Source organism: Nelumbo nucifera, chromosome 1 (genome assembly GCF_055504915.1).
Source record: "Nelumbo nucifera cultivar China Antique chromosome 1, China Antique-T2T, whole genome shotgun sequence".
NCBI lineage: Eukaryota > Viridiplantae > Streptophyta > Magnoliopsida > Proteales > Nelumbonaceae > Nelumbo > Nelumbo nucifera.
This window is the reverse complement of record NC_142649.1, coordinates 142978123-142999107: the sequence shown is the minus strand read 5'-3', so window position 1 is coordinate 142999107 and position 20985 is coordinate 142978123. Positions and strand designations below refer to the sequence as shown.

Below are 20985 nucleotides of genomic sequence, written 5' to 3'. Positions count from 1 at the left end.
GGTGCACTCATTGCCAGAAACCCCGACACACCAAAGATACCTGTTGGGATCTTCATGGTAAACCAAAATGGGCTCAAGATCTGACTAAGAAGCAAGGTTCAGAGGTGAATAAGAAGTACGGACATCAAAGTACAAAGAAACATCACATGGCCAACATGGCTACTCGGGAGAATCAGCCCCCCATTTCTACTGTGACTCAGACACATCTCACTGGACCTGACCCGAGGGAGGACATTATGAATTCCTTCTGTGACCATTTCGAGCTCTATGGTAGAGCAATTCATCAGATGGATACTCCTCCCTCAACCTCATTTGCATCTACGTCAGGTAACCCTGCGACTGCTTTCCATGTTGCTTCTCACACCCCTGACTCTCCATGGATCATTGATTCTGGAGCATCAAAACATGACTGGTACGTCCTCTTACTTTCAAACCTATCACCCTCTTTTTGGAAGAGACAAGGTGAGACTAGCCGATGGATCATACTCTTCCATAGTTGGTCAAGGAACTCTCTCTCTTCCTCTTGGCCTTACCCTTTCTGATGTTCTTCATGTTCCAAATTTTCCCATTAATTTGTTCTCTGTTAGTAGTGTTACTAATTCCTTGAATTGCTTAGTGACTTTTTTCCCTTCTCATTGTGTGATTTAGGATCTGGCCTCGGGGAGGACGATTGGTAGGGGTCGTATGGCTGATGGACTTTACATGCTAGAGAATAAGGCTGGTCTTCATGTTACAGAGTCTATGAGTCAGTCTATGAGTCAGTCCTGTAAGAAAAAAGTCTATTTATGGCATTGTCGTCTTGGTCATTTGTCTTTTGAGTCTTTGAAAGTTGTATTCCCATAACCGTTTAAGTCAATGTCTGTTTCTGATTTTTCTTGTCAAACGTGTCAGTTGAGTAAGCATTGTAGAACTCATTTTCTTCAAAGAAATAGTAAATCTAAATCCTGTTTCACATTGTTCATTCTGATGTGTAGGGCCCTGTTACTTTACCATCTGAGAGTGGCTACAAGTATTTCATTACCCTCATTGATGATTATTCTAGATATACTTGGGTATACCCGATGCGAACCAGGGAAGAAGTACCAAAAATCATTCAAGATTTCCAGCGGATGGTGTTCACTCAATTTCAATCTGAAATCCAAATTTTCCAATCAAATAATGCAAAAGAATTTTTTCATAGTGACCTCACGGAATTTTTTGCTTCGCATGGTTCCCTTCACCGTAGCTCTTGTGCCCGCACACCACAACAAAATGGTGTGGCCGAACGGAAGAACCGACATCTCCTTGAAGTGGCTTGAGGTTTACTACTTCATATGAATGTTCCCAAACGGTTTTGGCTTGAAGCTGTTCTTTGTTCCACTTACCTTATAAACCGTATGCCCTCTCGTCGGTTAGAGTACAAAGCCCCACATCAAATTCTCTTTCCTAAGGCTCCCCTTCTTTCTATTCCTCCTCGTGTCTTTGGTTGCATGTGTTTTGTCCAAAATCTGTCTCCCACCCGTGGGGAATTGGATTCTCATGCTATCCCTTGCATATTTCTTGGTTACTCCTTCACTCAAAAGGGATTCCGTTGTTTTGATCTTGTTTCTCGTAAATTCTATGTCTCCATGGATGTTTCTTTCTTTGAAGATGAGCCTTTCTATCCTGTTTCTCCTCAGGGGGAGTGTAGGCATGAGGAGAAACTGGTTCAGCTTCCCTCTCTCCCTGACCCTCTACCTTTTCGTGTTTTTTCTCGTCGTCGCAAAGGCCAACCAAATTCAAGAGCTATAGAGAATCCGGAAGCTGTACCTCCAGTGCCACCAGACTCCTCGGGGGAGGATCATACTCACTCAAGTATTTTGGCTCCCAATGATGTCCTTGAATCTATTGAAAATGATTCCTCTACTGCTAATGATCTTGACCGTCCTATTGCTCACAGGAAGGGTGTTAGATTGTGCACCACTAAACATCCCATTTCCAACTTTGTCTCCTATGAGAACATTTCATCCTCATTCCGTGCCTTCCTTACCTCTATTGACAGTGTCCCTATCCCTAAGAATGTGGCAGAAGCTCTTTCAGTTCCTGAATGGACAAATGCCATGAGGGAAGAAATTAATGCCCTTCACAAAAATGGCACATGGGAACTTGTTGATCTTCCTAAGGGAAAGGTTCTAGTTGGATGTAAATGGGTGTTCACAGTCAAGCATAAGGCTGATGGAACAGTGGAAAGGTATAAAGCTCGCTTAGTGGCAAAGGGATTTACTCAAGTGTATGGAGTTGATTATGCAAAAACTTTTGCCCCCGTTGCCAAGATGAATTCCATTAGAGTCCTTTTCTCTCTTGCGGCTAATCTGGATTGGGTTTTACACCAGCTGGACATCAAGAATGCATTCTTGAATGGTGACCTTGAAGAGGAAGTGTACATGATTCAACCTCCTGGTTTTCTAGCCCAAGGCAATGAACAGAAAGTGTGCAAGTTGAAGAAGTCCTTATACGGGCTGAAACAATCACCAAGAGCTTGGTTCAGCAGATTCCATGTGGCAGTTCAACAGAAAGGATACAGACAATGTCAATCAGATCACACACTGTTTGTGAAAAAAGGAGAAGGTAAAATTGCTACTCTAATTGTATATGTGGATGACATAATTGTTACTGATGATTGGGAGGATGAAATTCAGAAATTGAAACTTTTTCTTGCCACTCAGTTTGAAGTGAAGGATCTAGGACCTGCCAGATACTTCCTTGGAATTGAAGTTGCCCGATCAAAGAAGGGTATCTTCATTTCTCAAAGGAAATATGTCCTAGATTTACTTCAGGACACTAGAAAGATGGGGGTGAAACCAGTTGACTCTCCCATTGACCCCAACCATAAATTAGGTGACAACTGTGGTGAATCGCTCAAGGATGTGAAACAGTTTCAAAGGTTTGTAGGGAGATTGTTATACCTTTCTATGACTCGCCCAGACATTGCATATGTTGTTGGTGTCCTCAGTCGGTTCATGCATGCTCCTAGGTCTTCTCATCTTGAAGCAGCAGAGAGAATCCTCCGATATCTAAAGAAGTATCCGGGTACTAGTTTGTTATTTTAAAAGCACGGACATTTGAAAGTTGAAGTTTATACAGATGCAGATTGGGCTGGATCACAAAGTGACAGAAACTCTACCAATGGCTACTGCACCTTTATAGGAGGGAACCTTGTTACATGGAGGAGTAAAAAGCAAAATGTGGTAGCTAGATCCAATGCTGAAGCTGAATATCGTGCTATGGCCCACGGGGTTGCTGAAGGCATGTGGATAAAGAATTTGTTGGGGGAGTTGGGTTTCCCAGTGACCAAACCTATAACTCTATTTTGTGATAACAAAGCAGCTATAAGCATTGCTGCCAATCCGGTGCTACATGATAGAACAAAGCACATCGAAGTTGACAAGCATTTTATCAGAGAGAAAGTTATCACAGGCGAAGTGTGTACCCCCTATGTCACTTCTGAGAACCAGCTTGCAGACATCTTTACAAAGGGTTTAAACCTTTCTAGACATCATGATCTTTGTGACAAGTTGGGCATGATTGATATCTATGTTCCAACTTGAGGGGGAGTGTTGACAGTTGTTTATGTATTCAGGTCTAGTACCATAAGGGTACTGTTGTAATTTCTCCTCTGTTTATATTGTTCGACTGTACTAGTATAAATAAATAAAATCATTATTTCGCCCCCTATGTTCTGGAGGGCTTTCAGTCACTCGACTCACCTCTCTTCTCTCTTCTCTCCTCTCTTCACTTGCTCTTGCTCAACAGGAACATCAAGATCATTAACAACAGGAGGATCAATGTTAAGAGGTTCAGGCATATCAATGGAAACAAGTGTACCTGGCTGATGAGGAGGATTACCTCTAGAGAGTCCGATGATATTGGTTGCATAGTTTCAGGTTCCACGGCTCTTGAACTTTGTTGGCTCTTATGGCGGCGAAGAAAGACACGAAATGAAGAAAAGTCAGGGAGAGGAGGTAGTTGAACCTGAGTGTGTTTCTCCTCAACCCTACTCTCCCCCTGAAGAGAAACCGAGAAGAAAGGTTGACTCTCAAAGAATGATACATCCATGGAAACATAGTACTTGTATGAAGCAAGATCATAGCAACGGTAACCCTTTTGAGATAATGGACAACCAAGAAAAACATAAGGAGTGGCACGGGGATCGAGTTTACCACGAGTAGGAGACAAGTCATAAACAAAGCAACCACACCCAAAGACACGCATTGGAATGGGGACAGCGAAGCTGTAGGAAACAAAAGTTGATGTGGGGCCTTATACTGTAGTAACCGAGACGGCATACATTTGATGATATATGCAACACACATAACAACATCCATCCAAAAACGTTTTGGAACATTCATATGATGTAATAAACCACAAGCTACTTCAAGTAGATGACGAATTTTCCTTTCAGCAACACCGTTTTGTTGAGGTGTCCTGGCACAAGAGCTTTGATGAAGGGATCCACACGAAGCAAAGAACTCCGTGAGATCACTATGGAAGTACTCTTTTGCATTATCCGACTGGAAAATGTGAATTTTAGTTTGAAATTGAGTGAAAACCATTCATTGAAAGTCTTTCGCAATCTTTGGCACTTCATCTCTACATCGCATAGGATAAACCCAAGTATATCTAGAGTAGTCATCGATCAAAGTAATGAAATATTTATATCCAGTCTCAGTAGGTAGAGAAATATGGCCCCAAACATCAGAATAGACAATATGAAAAGGAAATTCACATCTTTTACTTCTTAAAGGAAAGGAATTTCTACAATGTTTGCTCAATTGACATGTTTGACACTGCAGTTTACTAGCTGAAAAAGACTTAAACAACTCAAGAAACATAAGTTTTAAAGACTCAAACGAAAGGTGACCAAGACGATTATGCCACAAGTAGGCACGACTCTCACTAGAAGAACTTAAGGACTCTGTAGCCACAAGACTGGCATTATTCTCCAACACATAGAGGCCATCCACCATGCTTCCTCTACCAATTGTCTCCCCCGAGATCAAATCCTGAAATGCACACAAAGGAAAGAAAGTCATTGAACAATTCAAGGAATGAGTAATACTGCTAATGGAAAGTAAATTGATAGGTAATTTAGGAACATGCAACACATTAGAGAGGGTAAGACCAAGAGGAAGGGAGATGGTTCCTTGACTGGCTATGATAGAAAAAGACCCATCAGCCAATCTCACCTTATCTCTCCCAGAGAGGAGGTTATATGCCTGAAATAAATTTGACTTACCAATCATGTGGTTTAAGGCTCCAAAGTCAATTATCCAAGGTGAATCAGATGTATGAGATGACACATGGAAAGCAGTGGCAGTGTTACCTGATGTAGATGCAAAGGAGGTAGAAGGAGTAGGGTCAGAATCCATCTGGCGAAGTGTCCTACCATATAATTCCAAGTGGTCATGAAAGGAGTTGATGGTCTCTTCCTTGGGGTCAAAACCAGAGTATCGCTCCTGGGGTACCATGGGACTAGTCTCTTGAGATGCCACATTTGCTGAGTTATATTTCTTCTGACTCTGCTGGATTGGCTTCTTACTCGGATCAGACTTCTTACTTAATTCCTGAGCCCATTTAGGCTTGCCATGAAGATCCCAACATATGTCTCTAGTGTGCCTGGACTTTTGATAGTGAGTGCACCAAAGTTTGTCTTTGTCATCCACTCTCTTCTGTGAATCACCCTTTTTAAAAGAACCTCCAACATTTGAACTTGTACCCCCTCGGACAGTTAGTGCAATCGGTTCCCCTTCTGTACAATTCATCACAATTATTCTACTCTATTTAGACTGAACTAGGGCATAAACTTCTTGAACTGAAGGTAGATTCTTACTTCCTAAGATTTGTACCCAAATGGATTCATATGTAGGATTCAACCTCAAAAGAAAAGCAAACACCCGTTGCTGGGAAACAAGTGATTTGTAGGCCTTTGCATCCTCATCACACTTCCAATTCACATTTTGATAATGATCCAGTTCCTTCCAAATTGATGTCAGATCTTAATAGTGCACCAAGAGACTCCTCCCCCCCTGCTTGCAAGCGGAGGATTCATCTTGTAATTGATATATCTTTGCATAGTGTCTTTGTTTTGAATAGGTAGATTTTTCTCATTCCCATATTTCACAAGTTGTTTCAGCCCACATAAAAGTCTTCCTTACTTGTGGCAGCATGGAAACCACAAGTCTTCATGGTCCCATCTGTCATGGAAACCAAGAGCCATGTCATTTTCTTAATATACCCAATTTTTCCTCTAGCAGTAATATAAAGTTTAATTCCCCTAGACCATTCAAGATAGTTCAGTCCATCAAAGGGGATTACAGCCATGGGGAAACTCATATCCATCCCCCCACTCATTCCATTTTGTACTCCTAAAATTCTTGAAGTTGCAGAATTCTCAGAGGACATGATTCAAACACCTTTCAGACCTTACACACACCTTATGTGATCCCTCCTATCAACAAAAAACAGTCCTAGAAGCCCACCAAGGATGAAGCCCACATGCACACACTGCAATTTGGACACAATTTGACCACAAACCAGCTTAGATTATCCAAAAAAGGCAAGATTTTAGGGTGATCTCAGAGCTGAACTGACCTAGCAGTCACACTCCAACTTCCAGACCACCCAAACACATCGACTGCTAAGAGGGGTCATAAACCAGTACGGTTACACCACAAGGGATAAAAAATCAGGTCATCCACGACCTACAGAAGACATTCAGCAGTCTGGATTCATATGGTTTCTTCTTGGTACATGACCAAGATAAAAAAAACACTAAAAAAATCTGTACCAGTCGTAGGTCTGTACTTTTGATCTCAGTTGAAGAAGACAGCAGGTTTAAACTTGTTCGATCTGCTCATAGGCCTAGTAGAACCGCTCTGATACCATATTAACAACCAAACAGAGGAGAAGAGAGGAAGAAGAAGAGAAGAGGAAGACAGGAGAAAAGAGAGAAGAGAGGGATTTGGAGTCAACAACCATGACTGGCGGTGCCAGTTTATATTAATAAATATAGGGCAACCATAATTAGAAGGGAAAGGACCCTTATGCCCCTAATTAAGTTATAGTATAAAAAACAAAAGAAAAAACTGCTTTAACTAGTCCAAACGGACCCTAACTCAGCAGAATACAAACATAAGAAATAAAACTAACATTCCAACAGTATTCTGTATTCTTCGTACTTGAGGTTTCAAAATGACTGCTAGAGTATCATAATGGATTCGGGTTACAAATATAGGAGGACATTGAGTAACAAACCATCCAAACCAATTAGATCAAGCCTCTAACTTTGATGAAGAAATCAAATGTTTATGAATCATAGAAGACAAAGGAATGATTGTGCCATGTGAACTTTGGTAGATCCAAGCTAGCCTTTCATTTTCTAGTCATATATTTCGGTTAAGGTAACAGATTCCAAAGTGATTTACTGATTAACCTATCCAGAAAAAAGTGATTGACTGGTTTCTAACTTGCCACCCACATAAGTGTGTTTCAAATAATTATTATTGTTGACATTTCTCTTTCTAGCATGCCAGCTTCTTCTTACTCTAGTTTCTATACTCTGACACACATCAATGTTGTCAGTCAAGCCAACACAAGTTCTTATTGATCAAAAATAAGGAAAAACAAATACCCCATTCAAGTCCTTTTTCTAAGGGAGTAATGGAGGAAATCCTAGCAACTGATGTCCCCAGTCCTTCCAAGGCCCTTAAGTATAATAACGAATGATTGGTGGAGCTTGTGCATCCAGTGCCTTCATTGACTCAATGAGTGTATTTTCTGCTTTGACACTCTTTCCTATTTGGATTTCATACTGATACACTTCCTATCACTTTAACTTTGCTTATTGCTTAAACTGGTAAGATTGAAAATAAGTGAAATTGTATGTAAGGAGAAGAAGCACAGAGAAACCAGAAAAAAAGGTTAGGACATGGTATTGTGATTTGTGCAATACTTGCATGCATGATCTTCTGGAACATAGTTCCTTTTACAGTTTGTTGGAGAGTATAGAGGGAAAGAAACATAAGAATATTTTTTAAGGGTTAGATTGGGTTTGTTTTGATATTGGATCAATGGTTTTGGATTGGCTCCTTGTAAATCCTGGATTTCATGATCTCAACAGAACTTCCTTTCAGCAGTGGCTTTTGGGAAGCATTGTATTCAGCAGCAGATGTTTAAGCGAGTTTTTATCTGTTTCATGGCTATATGTTGTATCTTTCAGTGTCCTCTCATAAACCCTTTTTATATCCTTCTCTTTTAATGAAGTTATTTATTTATTTATTATCAAGTGTAAGAAAAAAGTATACTTGTCTGCACAAGTATACCAACATCCATATGATAGAGGGAAAATGCCATAAATATCAAGAAAGAGATATTATTATACCTGGTAAACAAGAGGGGAGTTTTTAAATTCTTTATCAAAAATACACTCCTGAAGAACTGTACGAAGTTTCATATGCCCCCATTTTTTCAGGTTGGGACCCATATGATACCCAGGAACAGATGCAATTAACCTGACCTGAAAAGTAAAGCAACAGAAAAGAAATATAGCAGTGAATGAGACCAGGAAAGGGAAAGATTCACACTAAGAAGTCTCGAGACTAAAACATGGAAATAACAGGATTAGATCATTAGAATGACCACATTTCAAGAAAATAAAAGAACTAAAAATACAATGGACATATTTATTCAGGAGAAGTTGCATAATTTCTCTACAAATTTGCTACTGCTTCAGGAGAAGTTGCATAATTCCTCTTGTTATGTATTCATGATCATAGTTGTCAAGGCAACGCCTAGGCGGCAAGGTGCCCTTGGAGGCTTGCCTCACCTAATCACCGAGAAGTTTTCTATAGCGTGTTATAAAAAACCTTTATATTCTTAATTTTTTGAGGTTACAATTATAAAATAGACATTGTAAAACTAAAATATTCATTTTGTGTGTTTATATACTAATTTCTTTTTATTATTTTCTTATTTGTTAGGGTTTAATCAACACAAACATTGCTAAATTCTGTATTGAACCCTCAAAGACTTCAAAACCTGAACCAATAAGTAAGGAAGAACAGAAAATGTTTGTCAATCAACACATTTTCTTTTTCTTTACTAATTTTGTGTGTGTATATACTGATTTCTTCTTCTTCTTCTTTTCCTATAACAGAAATAGGGGCTCAGCCCCTATATTTTTTTTAATTTTCTTTTATTTCTTCTTTTTCTTCTCATGAATATGTTGGAATATGTTGATTTTCTATACTATAACATAAAGTTTATACTTTTCTTATGAAAATTATGGATATTTATTAAGGAAATACGATTATGGAACCTAGGGAACTACCCTAGGATACATGATTTTACTTAAAAAAATCCATTGCCTAGGTGACGCCTAGGCACCCGCCTAGGCAACTAGGCGACAAGGCACCCCCCTGTCGCCTAGCCTCACCTTGGCACCTTGAAAACTATGTTCGCGATTTAGAAAGCATAATATTATACTTGCATGTAGCCTTGAAGACATCAATGGATGAACTTATGCATCACAGGCTTTGCATAAACAGTTTAGGTTAGCTCATAGTAAAGTTCAAGAAATCAATGGCAATTTCAACAACCCTTATCTATGGAATTTCCCCTCATGGAAAGTTTTAAACATAATTATCATCCAAGGCATTACTTATCAGTGAAAGAAATGATTCTGAAATCATAGGAAGGAAACGGAATGCTACCACTGCACTTCTATAATCAAACTTCTTAAAAAATGACGGGTTGATAGTGACATTTCCAATGGATGGTAAGTTAACACTCAGCTCGTGCCACTGCAAATATTCAAACGGGACTAATTAGCACAATTTCTACTGAATCTGATCAAACGAGCAACAAAAATATGTTTAAGAAATACCTAGGATATCAGAATTATCCATTCACATCTCATTCCAGTACTATAGTCATGATGAAGCATCAGAATACTTCAGCTGACCAGGACATAATGCTACTGAATAGTAACTTATAACATGATTAAGAACATGTTTGAATCATTTGTTCTCAATCCTTTTAGATATCTTGAAGTAGTCATAAACCGAAAGAGCAGCAAATGATCAAAATTATGATTGGCCTTCCACATAGAAAAGATTGATTGATGGTTCCCATCAAATAAAACATGTCATAATTTTGTATTACAAAAAAAAAAAAAGAAACATTAGTTGATTGAATGTTTCCATACAAAAGAAATAAGGAAATTCATCAGCACAAATCAAAGGCCAGAAAACAAGCCAACCCAAAAGCCTGCTCAGTTACAGTGATGGTATAAAATATGGCTTTGTTATATCTTTGGACACTTCAAGTTGGTACTTGGCCATCATTGGCACTCAGATGTGTGAGGTATTTACTACAGATGCCAAGTAACAGGCTTCTCTAATTTTTCCGGCCAAGTTCCATGGACCACCCAAGTTGCCAGAAAATATCACAGCATATCCTATGACTGATTATAAACTAGGAAGAAAATGTCCCTAAATCATACCTAGGCAAACAACTATGCATATTAGGTTCCCTTGATCTAGTCATCTCAAAGTTAACTATGCAATCCTTCAAAAAGTTTTGCATTCCATCTTCACTGTCATAGTTAGAAAAAAATCCATTCCTACTTCTTTTATATTTGGTGACATGTTCATTACAAATAAGTGGCTTAAGAACCAATAAATGAAAAAATCTTCAACATTTGTAATCACCACATTCTCAAAGCCTACTCCACTTAAAAATACGGATGCTCATTTCTTTGGGAGGATCACAAAAAATGGTGAACATCATTTTTACAAAGAAAGCAACCACTAGGAAGAGAGTCCCAATGTCCCAGTTGTGTATGATGCCCATTAAGGCTTCTTGGATGTCCCCATGTAACACCTGTAAAACACCGACAATCATAATGAAGTTTTCTGCAAAACTACCCAGTAGAATCTATAACCTGGGAAAAGATGATTAGTACAATATTTTCTACTTGCATAGAGCATGCATGTGACAGTTCCCTACTAATCAGCTTCATCTTAGAGACATATATATTGAGAATCACTTTCCACAGAAAGGAATGCTACTTTGCAACAAGCAAGGGAGCTCTATAGGATCTATCTTACAATTGTTACCCTTGACGCCCCCCCCCCAAAAAAAAAAAAAAATGAGATAGGGCAGAATCAAATCCTCCTATATTGTCCCACTCCAACACTACTGCACCATCATATCCCACAATAAACTGGCTTCCAGGTCAAGCTAGAAGCCTAGAAAAGAAACCTGCATTATTATTACTGCCAACAAGTTAATGCCACTGCAACTCTTGAGCAGAAATCTCAGTCTCAAGATGGTGCTTGAATGGATTGTCTACCACAGATAAGGATGACTCTAGAATGGATTGGCTACCACACTATAGATACTCCTAAAATGTAATTGGAATGATTTCATTGAAACAGAGGAGAGTGCTCTGGTTCTGTGGTGGCCACATAGGTGATGCAGATTCTACAAAGGCAAATTTCCTTGCCTTGCCTTCTTCACTGGAACTGGAACCCTTATTGCCAAGAACTTGCAAATTATTGGCTTGACATTGCTTCTTGTTTGGATCTCTTGATAGTCAACCAACCTTTTTCTCTCCTTGATTCCTGTTATTGATTATTAATTAACAACAGAACTAATCATCACCTATCAGAAAGAAAATTACTGAAGTTTTCTCAAAAGAAAAAGTATTAACAGAGAAAGAACAAAAAAATGTCACTTTTAGTCATTTCTATTATCACACACAACTTGAGAAACAACATATAATCACAAAAATCTAGGCACACCCTAAGAAATCTAAGCCTCCATACATTTACTGCATATTTAATACCTTTAGCACACTAAGATAATCTATCAAATCAGTTTCAAAGCTGCATCCTTTCTTCACATCTTTTTGATCTTTCCAAGGAAAATCTTGCATCCATAGTCCTTGGCTTTTGTTGTTCCAGTCAACATATATCAAATTTGCTGTATGTATAACAATCCGCACCCCTCGAGGATAGACAAGAAACATGGCCTTTGAATGGTGTGTCCCAAAAGAAATAGGCAGTGAGGGTTTATGCAGAGACCAATTAGGAGGCTTCTTCCTCTGAAAAGAATTAGAAGTAGTGGAGTTCAATAAGTTAAATGTTCAATAAAAAACATCAACCAAATAGCTCATAATAAATGTAGTTAAAAAAAATACAAGACCTTCATATGATCTACTCCACCATCACCTTCTCCATGAATAACAAGCACATGAGGGATCTTTGAAAGAACTGGACATGCTACAAGAAAGAAAACCTTCATTATTAGATAAAAAATATGGAATAAATTCATCTAAAATAAAATATGCAAATGCACCTTAAATTAACCATATAAACTCCAAAATAATGCATATAACCATCACAAAAATATATAATTGTAGCATGATAATAACTAGATGAATTCATATGTGATATATGGGAGGAGATGATTCCTCCAAACATCTTCTCCAAAGTGCCTAAATTCAGTCATGCTAGAAGGTATGCACCTTTCAGCAGGTCCACTTAGAAAGTCTCCCTCATAAATGTTGTCCAGACTGGAAAATAAAATAATTGTAAGAATAACAAAATGATGAAAACAATCAATCAATAACTCTTGGTTTGGTTGGTCAGAGACAATATACCCAATAGCCCATACAAAGTTCTTTGTTTTCGTGTGATAATTTACTTTTTTTCTAGGGAAGACCTAAAAGAATCGAAAAGAACCCTCAAAAGTGCAAAAATCATGAAAAGATGAAGCGAACATTATGAGAAAATAGAGATCTGTGAAAAAAAGTCTGAAATTATTAATTAATCAAACTCACCAGATAACAACCAATCTATATCCACCATGTAATTTGAAAGAACAGCCACAAGGACATCACCCTGATGACCAATTCAACAAACATAAATTCAGTTTTCATCATTAGTTTCTTGAGAACTTTGCTATAGAAAATGGAAATAAATGCATATTCTGCAGAAATCAAGGATGTTCCAATTGCATTGTATGTTGCAATGGAAGCTAGGACTCTAGGCTCCATGATATAATGACATTAAATCCATGTGGTGTAGGATGAAAAGGAGAATGTCCTAAAATGAATGAAATAGGAAGAACAGGAAATTAAATATCTGGATTATGAGAAGGGGATGCAGATCTGAAAACAGAAGAAAAAGTTAAGAAAGAGAATAAGTACTGCACCTTTATAGAAAGAGCAATAGAAAAGAGAAAACAATAAAAAGGTCACACACATACCCATAGATAACATTACTTCAAAGTAATCTTTTCATTTTGTTAATTTAACTCTAAATTTCAATTACAAAAACTCTATTTATTAAACATAAACTCTCAGATCTCCCTTTACAGACTCAAAATCAACTAGGAAACTTGGCTGACGCAATGGATAAATAGAAAGCAGTAAATAGGGAAGGATGAGGTTAAGTAAAGCATCGACCATAAATACATTATTTTTTTCATTCACAAGCAATAAAATTCATCCTTTATCAATAAAAGAATACTTCAAAGCTAAGGCAAACTGATAGGTAACCTGTAAGGACAAAACTGAAAACTCCAACGCCTAAAATAACTCTAATATCCTACTTCAACCTTCCAAATTTCTAAAACCTCTCTAACAAAAATTTTTTAAACTAATTTGACCCTTTAAATGACTAACTGTATTTCTAAGAACTAATAAACTAGAAAATTAATTTGGAAAAACTCAAAAATAATAAAATCTAAATCTGATAAGGAATTCAGAGAAAACCGATTTCTTTCTCCATGCAGTGTTACATATCCTGGAGTCTGACTCAGCAAGATCAAGAAACTAGAACTCACAAGCACATCTATAGTATAGAAAAACATTGGACTCATGGACCTTCCAAGACTGATCTCTTCATGACAGTTGAAATCCTTTGGTAAGTGGAGCAGAACCCTCTGGAATATAGTTCCTTTAACTCTCTGTTGGTGTGTTTGGAGAGAGCATAACAAAGAACTTTTTTGGATCATTCTTCTTCCTCCTGAGGAGTCCATGGGAATATAGAAAGATGTCTTATTAAATGGACTTCTATTATTAAATGTTTCACAGGAATTAAGTATGATCACTTCAGTAGGCAGTGAAATAGGCTAATCCGGTATGATAGTTTTACTTTGTAATCACCATTTCAGTACTATGGTGGGCCTATCCTCTGCCTTTTTGTGCCTTTGTTTTGAGGGAAGCAGTTCCTCCTTTCTATTAATAATATTTTCATCTTTCAGAACAAAATAAAATAGGCCATATTTTGTTGAATTTTAACATTAAAACCTATAGAGAAAGACCTAAAAGACTATCTTTGTTAATTAATAACATTTTATAGGAAAGTTGACATTATTTGTGTACATTAGCTGTACTCTTATGTTGAATAAGCAAGGAGAAAAAGAGAGATGTCACATAGAAGTATCCTTCATGGAGGTCTGAGTCTGACAATGTCCAACATAGACATTTCATATGTTTAGGAGAGTCCATGCAACAGTCTCCATGATTTTTTTTCCTGCATCAACATGAATCTTCGAACCAACCCACACCTATCTGATTACTGTCAGAGTCAAGTCAAAAGTTCAGAGAGAGAAAGAGAGAAACAAAAGATTGGTGGGAGTGTCACCTTGTAACAGTCAACACCCTAAAAGATATATTTATATTAAAAAAAGGTAAAAGGACAAGTCTTCCCTTAGTGAACAAAAGAAAGAGAGTACATAAATTAGATGTACAACAACGAAGAGTAAAAGTACAAAAATAGCCCTACGGCTAGATCTTCTCACTGTCTCTACACTCCCCCTCAAACTAATGCCTAGGAATAAGCATCAGTTTGTCCATGAGAAATAGATGCCGAGCCCGAGTCATTGCTTTAGTCAACAGGTCTGCTAGTTGGAGCCCGGAGGAGACATGAGGAAGAGATATAATACCCTCAAGGAGATCGTGGATGAAGTGGCAATCAACTTCTATGTGTTTAGTGAGCTCATGGAAGATGGGGTTGGAAGTAATTTTGATTGCACTAACATTGTCTGCATAGAGAGGAACATATGGTGATGGTTCATTAAGTATTTCAAGTAGAAGAACCCGGAGCCATATGATCTCACTACACACGGAAGACATAGCCCTGTATTCAGCTTCAATAGAAGATTTGGATATAGTAGGTTGTTTCTTGCACTTCCACGAGATAAGGGAGTTGCCTAAGAAAACACACCAGCCAGTAGTGAACCGTCAGGTGTCAGAGCACCCAGCCCAATCAACACCCGCATAAGTTGTAAGGTTAATAAGGGATGAGGAGGAGAAAAATATCTCGTGTGATAGGGTGCCTCACACATATCCAATGATCCGATGAACTGCAGATAGATGAGGTTGTCTTGGAGAAGACACGAACTGGCTCACCAGCTGAACTACATAAGATATATCTGGCCGAGTCATGGTGAGATAGATTAAACTGCCCACTAGTTGACGATAAAGGGTAGGGTCTTCAAGAAGAGAACTATCATCTTTGCTGAGTTTCAAATTCAGTTCTAGTGGGGTGTCCACAATCTTGGAATCACTAAGATTTGCTAGTTTAACGAGATCAACCACATACTTTTGTTGGTTAACAAAATAGCCTCGAGAATTTCTGCTCACTTCAAGCCCCAAGTCCTTCATCTTAAAGGACTCACTGAGTAATTGTTGTAGCTTAGAAATCCCTTCTATATCATCCCCTGTAATGAGTATATCATTGACATAAAGAAGTAATATCGTTACTCCCTACTTCCGCCTTAAGGTGAATAAAGAATAATCAGAAGAACTCTAGATAAAGCCAGCAACAGTGATGACACATCTGAACTTCTCAAACCATGCTCTAGGAGCTTGCTTCAGGCCATAAAGTGACTTCTTCAGACTACAAACAAGCTGCAGGTCTGTACAATATCCAGGAGTGGGCTTCATATAGATTGTCTCCTTCAACTCCCCATGGAGAAAAGCATTCTTGACGTCCATCTAATGGATTGTCCACTGTTTGGTTGCAGATACAGCCATCGGAAGTCGTACAGTGGTCATTTTAGCTATAGGAGCAAAAGTCTCCTCATAGTCTATCCCATATTCATGTTTAAAGCTTTGTGCAACCAACCTAGCCTTGTATTTGTCTAAGTTTCCATCAAATTTTAGTTTTACAGAGTAGACCCATCGACTTCCTACGAGAGATGTCTCGGGTGGAGCTTTGACCAAGTCCCAGGTGTCATTTTCAAAGAGGGCTCAAATCTCAAAATCCATGGCATCTTTCCAGTGTGGTTCTGCTACAACCTGCTGGTAAGATCTGGGAATGTCTGTGGTAGATAAAACAGCAGAAAAGGAGCTATAGTCTAGTGAAAAACCATAACGGTCAGGTGGGCGAGAAATTCTAGAGGAACGGCATAAATTGGGTGTAGTGGGTTCAAGGGGAAGATCAGGTGCACTTACTGAGGCAGTTGGAGTGACTAGATCAGCAACTAGTGGTGGAGCAGAGGGGGCGTTGAGACTAAAGAAGACCATTGCTTCTTGAAGTAGGTCTAAAGTTGTGGAGGTGACAATGGTATATCTGAGGTACCAGTAGATTCAAAACTGTACAACAAGGAAATGGAAGGAGCTGGGAATTTTACAATATGTTCAAAAATGGACACACTCTCAAGAAAAACTATATTACGAGAGCTTCTAATACGACAGACCGAAGGATCATAGCAAAGGAATCCTTTATATTCAGAATTGTACCCCATAAAGGCACACAAAGCTACTTGTGTAGTTAACTTTGTGCATTCATGAGGTGGAAGGTGAACAAAACAAACACAACCAAAAACCCTGAGCATAGATAGATCTGGGGGTTTGTTAAAGAGAGATTGAAAATGAGAAGAATTATTCAAAACAAATGACGAAAGACGATTTATGAGATACACAACAGTGTTGGCCACCTCCACCCAAAACCAAGAGGGTATATGGGAATCCTGTAGAAGTGTTCTGACTACACTCAAGATATGTCCATTCTTCCTTTCTACTACCCCATTCTGTTGTGAGGTGCCTGGACAAGATTTTTTGGAATTGAATTCCATGTTGCTTTAAATAAATTTGGAAGTCTCCAAGATACTCTCCCCTTGAATCCGATCGTAGCACACATATCCGAGCATCAAATTGGGCAGTAACATAGGTATATAAGTGTTTAAATACTGTGTACAGATCAAATTTCTTTCGAAGAAAATAAACCCAAGTGAAACGGGTGCAGTCATCAATAAAGGTTACAAAGTACTTATATCCCAACCGTGAGACAACTGGAGACCAGACATCACTATGTATTAAATAAAAAGGGACTGTAGTGAAGGGATGGGATATCCATCGTATGGACGCCCAAGTCTTACGGAATGGGCTGGGCGAATTTCAAAAATTTCTCCCATCTTTGCAGGGAATCGAATTCCCTATTTTAGAAAAACATATTTTTCAAGAATCAATCTTGAACCATGAACCAAACCAGATCTGAACCAAAAGGAGTAGGAGGGAGGATATACCTGATACGGAGAAACAGTATCTCCCAATGGAGGTGTTCACGCCCAAGGAAGGATCCAAAGTCTGATCCCACTGAAAATGGTGCAATGCAGGATGGAGCAGAATCAGCAACGTTCTTCCAAAAGAACTTGACCCTTCGCAAGAATCAACTAGATGGCTTGTGAGTACAGATCCAATCAATCTTTTCCCAAAAGATTGGTATCAAGATCAGATCTTGATTTCTCCCAATAACTGGAGATCGAACTGAAAGTAATGGCGGCGGCAGTAAGGAGGCGGCAAGAGAGTATTCGCAGGGTGCAGAATTCTCTCTTCTTGTGATTTCAGCTCTGAAGAGAATTGAACATCAATCCATAAAAGTTGTCGCCCCTTTCTCCTTTCATAATCTTAAAGGGATCAGCTCCTAATCCCATTAGGAGTTGCTGATCCAAATCATATTTGGATTAGAAGTCCCTTTAAGTGATAAGGGATAACCCTTATCTTATCTGCAGATCAGATCAGCCATCTCCTAATCCAATTAGGAGGCTTCCAGATCTAAATCTCATTTAGATCTTGGACTCTCTAAGTGGATAGGGTCTAGGCCCAATCCTATCAGCTGATCTATCTCAGAATTCGCCCCTTTTTAATTGACTGATCAAATCAGCCCAAATCGAAATGGGCTTAAGGCCCATTTAAGGTTATGTACTCACTTAGCCTTCCAAACTGCTGCCCAGTTGGGCTTCCTTGTATGGCATGGGACCCAAACATTGATCTACACATCAGCCACATGGGTTCAGCCCAGCCTTTGTTACAAGGCCTGGCCGAATACACTGTTATGGACAGTGCACCCCTGAAACCCATCTTATGGGCTCTATGGGCCCAACACTTACCCTAAGTGGTCCCTGGGCCAAGCCACCTTGTAACACCCAGGGACTATGGGCAGATGCAAGATTAGCCATCAGGTATTATCCTCAATGGTCTGACACTTAACCTCTCAGCCCATAATGATCAAACACTACTCGACAATGGAGGACCTCTCCCTCGACTGCGAGGAACAGTGTTGCACTCTCTGCTTACATGGATCCCGGGAATTAAAACCTTTTGCAAATCATTTCGAAACCATAACATATATATATATATATATATCTTTATATAAATATATTTTGCAAAACAAAATCTCAACAATTGAAATCGGCTGTCGGCAGTCTTGGTTTCCATTAGAGAAAGTGCATCCCCGATCATTACCTTTGTCCGACAAAGGGGCTGATCCTGTCACTATGATCACCCACTCAGATGAATTCTCGGGCTACCCCAACATACCCAGGTTTTGACCCCCGCTAAGGATCTCACTGATTGGTACATCAAAGACAGCCCAATCCGACACCTAGTGTAGTATCATAATCGAGTCTAAGGGTTAGGTGTAACTTTCCAGTTTTGCCCATCTATCTCCAAGGTCCAGGGCAATACTGGAAATCTGGTCCGGTTCAAAAGTTCTATTAATCCTACACTGCATGTGCTTCGGGTCTCACCCTGGTAGCTGAGACAAGCCACCCCAACAGTTGGCAGCACACCAGTGTCAGCCTTGGCAGGATAAATCTCCCCAGACTTACCCAATGGCTGTGAACATTCTAAACTAACACAGGTCTCATAAGTGTCCAGGAACATGAATCAAATGTGTACTTTATTCATTTACAATAAATTCATAATGTACATATTTCTGATTGAAGCTAAGGGCATACAACTGTCTAATAGCTCCCACTTGCACTTAGGTTCAATCTGGTACAAGCCGGAGTCCCACGCTTTCCACGTGTTTCTCAAACACTTTCTGTGTCAATGGCTTAGTCAATGGGTCTGCCACATTCTCCGCTGATGCTACCTCTTAACATCAACTTCCCGTAGGTCCAGTGTTGTCACACAACAGTGGAATGGGTAATGTGCTGAATTCAAAATTCAGGAATGAACACCTTCATTCATAAGGTAGCCTCACTTACGGCAATGTGTTCGGCTTGGGTTGTGGACTGTTAATTTGCTACTTAGGACCCCTGTTTGCTGACATTCAGGAAACAACACACGATCCTATCGTGAAAACACACCCAGATGTAGACTTTCTATCATCCTGATCCGACTGGAAATCCGCATCTGTATACCCTTGGATCTGTAGTGAACTACCATCGAATACCAGACAAAACTCTTTTGTCCATCGAAGATACTTAAGTATGCATTTCACAGCAGTCCAATGCTCCTGCCCTGGGTTGGCCTAGAATCTGCTTATTACACTCACTGCCTGGGTGATGTCAGGACAAGTGCACAGCATGGCATACATGATGCTCCCTACAGCTGAGGCATAGGGAACGTCTTTCATGCTCTCGATCTCCTCAGAGGTCTTTGGAGACATCTTCTTGGAGAGATTGACTCCATGCCTGAAAAGAACATTTCCTTTCTTGGAGTTTTCCATGCTATCTCTCTTGACTATTTTGTCAATATAAACAGATTGGGATAATCCTATTATCCGCTTCGATAATCTCTATAGAGTCGAAAACCCAGTATATAGGAGGCTTCTCCAAGGTCTTTCATGGAGAATTGTTGTGATAGCCATACTTTTATCGTAGTTAACATTCCTACATCATTCCCAATGAGCAGAAAGTCATCTACATACAGAACCAGAAACGTAACCTTGTCACCACTGGTCTTCCAGTAAACACAGGGTTCATCCGGATTCTGGTCAAAATCAAACTTTTTTTTTTGACTGTAGAGTCAAATCGGATGTTCCAACTTCTAGAAGCTTGCTTGAGTCCATATATGGATCTATTCAACTTACAGACCATGTGTTCCTGACCCGCAGCTACAAAACCTTGCGGTAGCTGCATATAGATATCTTCAGCAAAATCTCCATTCAGGAACGCAGTTTTGACATCCATCTGCCAAATCTCATAGTCATAGTAAGCTGCTACAGCTAGTAGGATCCTAATGGATTTAAGCATGGCCACGGGCGAAAAGGTTTCCTCATAATCGATGCCTTCTTTCTGAGTGTATCCTTTCGCCACTAGACAAGCTCTGTAGGTCTCAACCCTGCCATCGGGGCCCTTCTTCCTCTTGTAGATCCATTTGCAACCAATTGCTTTTACCTCGGAGGGTGGATCCACTAGAGTCCAGACTCCATTGGTCTCCATTGAGTCCATCTCAGCTCTCATGGCATCTACCCATTTAAGGGAGTCTATGTCCAACATAGCTTCCGTATAAGTCACGGCGTCCTCTTCACTAACCAAGGTTTCGACCAGGTAACTATCCTGATCGTAACCAAAACGGACCGGTGGCCTGGACACCCGGGTAGATCTTCTAGGTTGGTCACTACCTAGAACTTGTGGGACACCTCCCACTGCATCTAAGCTCTCCTCATCAAGAACAATTTCCTGACGAAGATTGTCCAGGATGTAGTCATTTTCCAAGAATTG

General features: G+C 39.4%; 1 protein-coding gene across 4 annotated transcripts in view; it reads right to left on the bottom strand.

Annotated features, from left to right (window-relative positions):
* TDP1 (tyrosyl-DNA phosphodiesterase-like protein) overlaps nucleotides 1–20985 on the bottom strand; it is a 129853-nt gene that overhangs the window by 51394 nt on the left and 57474 nt on the right. For 3 of the 4 annotated variants that reach the window (XM_010242623.3, XM_010242624.3, XM_088894534.1), the window contains 5 exons: nucleotides 12863–12923; nucleotides 12226–12302; nucleotides 11867–12124; nucleotides 9729–9818; nucleotides 8399–8533 (listed from right to left, as the gene is read on the bottom strand). In XM_010242623.3, the coding sequence (XP_010240925.1) occupies nucleotides 8399–8533; nucleotides 9729–9818; nucleotides 11867–12124; nucleotides 12226–12302; nucleotides 12863–12923 (621 nt within the window). Of the gene's footprint in view, nucleotides 1–3884; nucleotides 5022–8398; nucleotides 8534–9728; nucleotides 9819–11866; nucleotides 12125–12225; nucleotides 12303–12862; nucleotides 12924–20985 lie in introns of those variants that run through there. The other variant, XM_088894533.1, reaches the window with a different exon arrangement.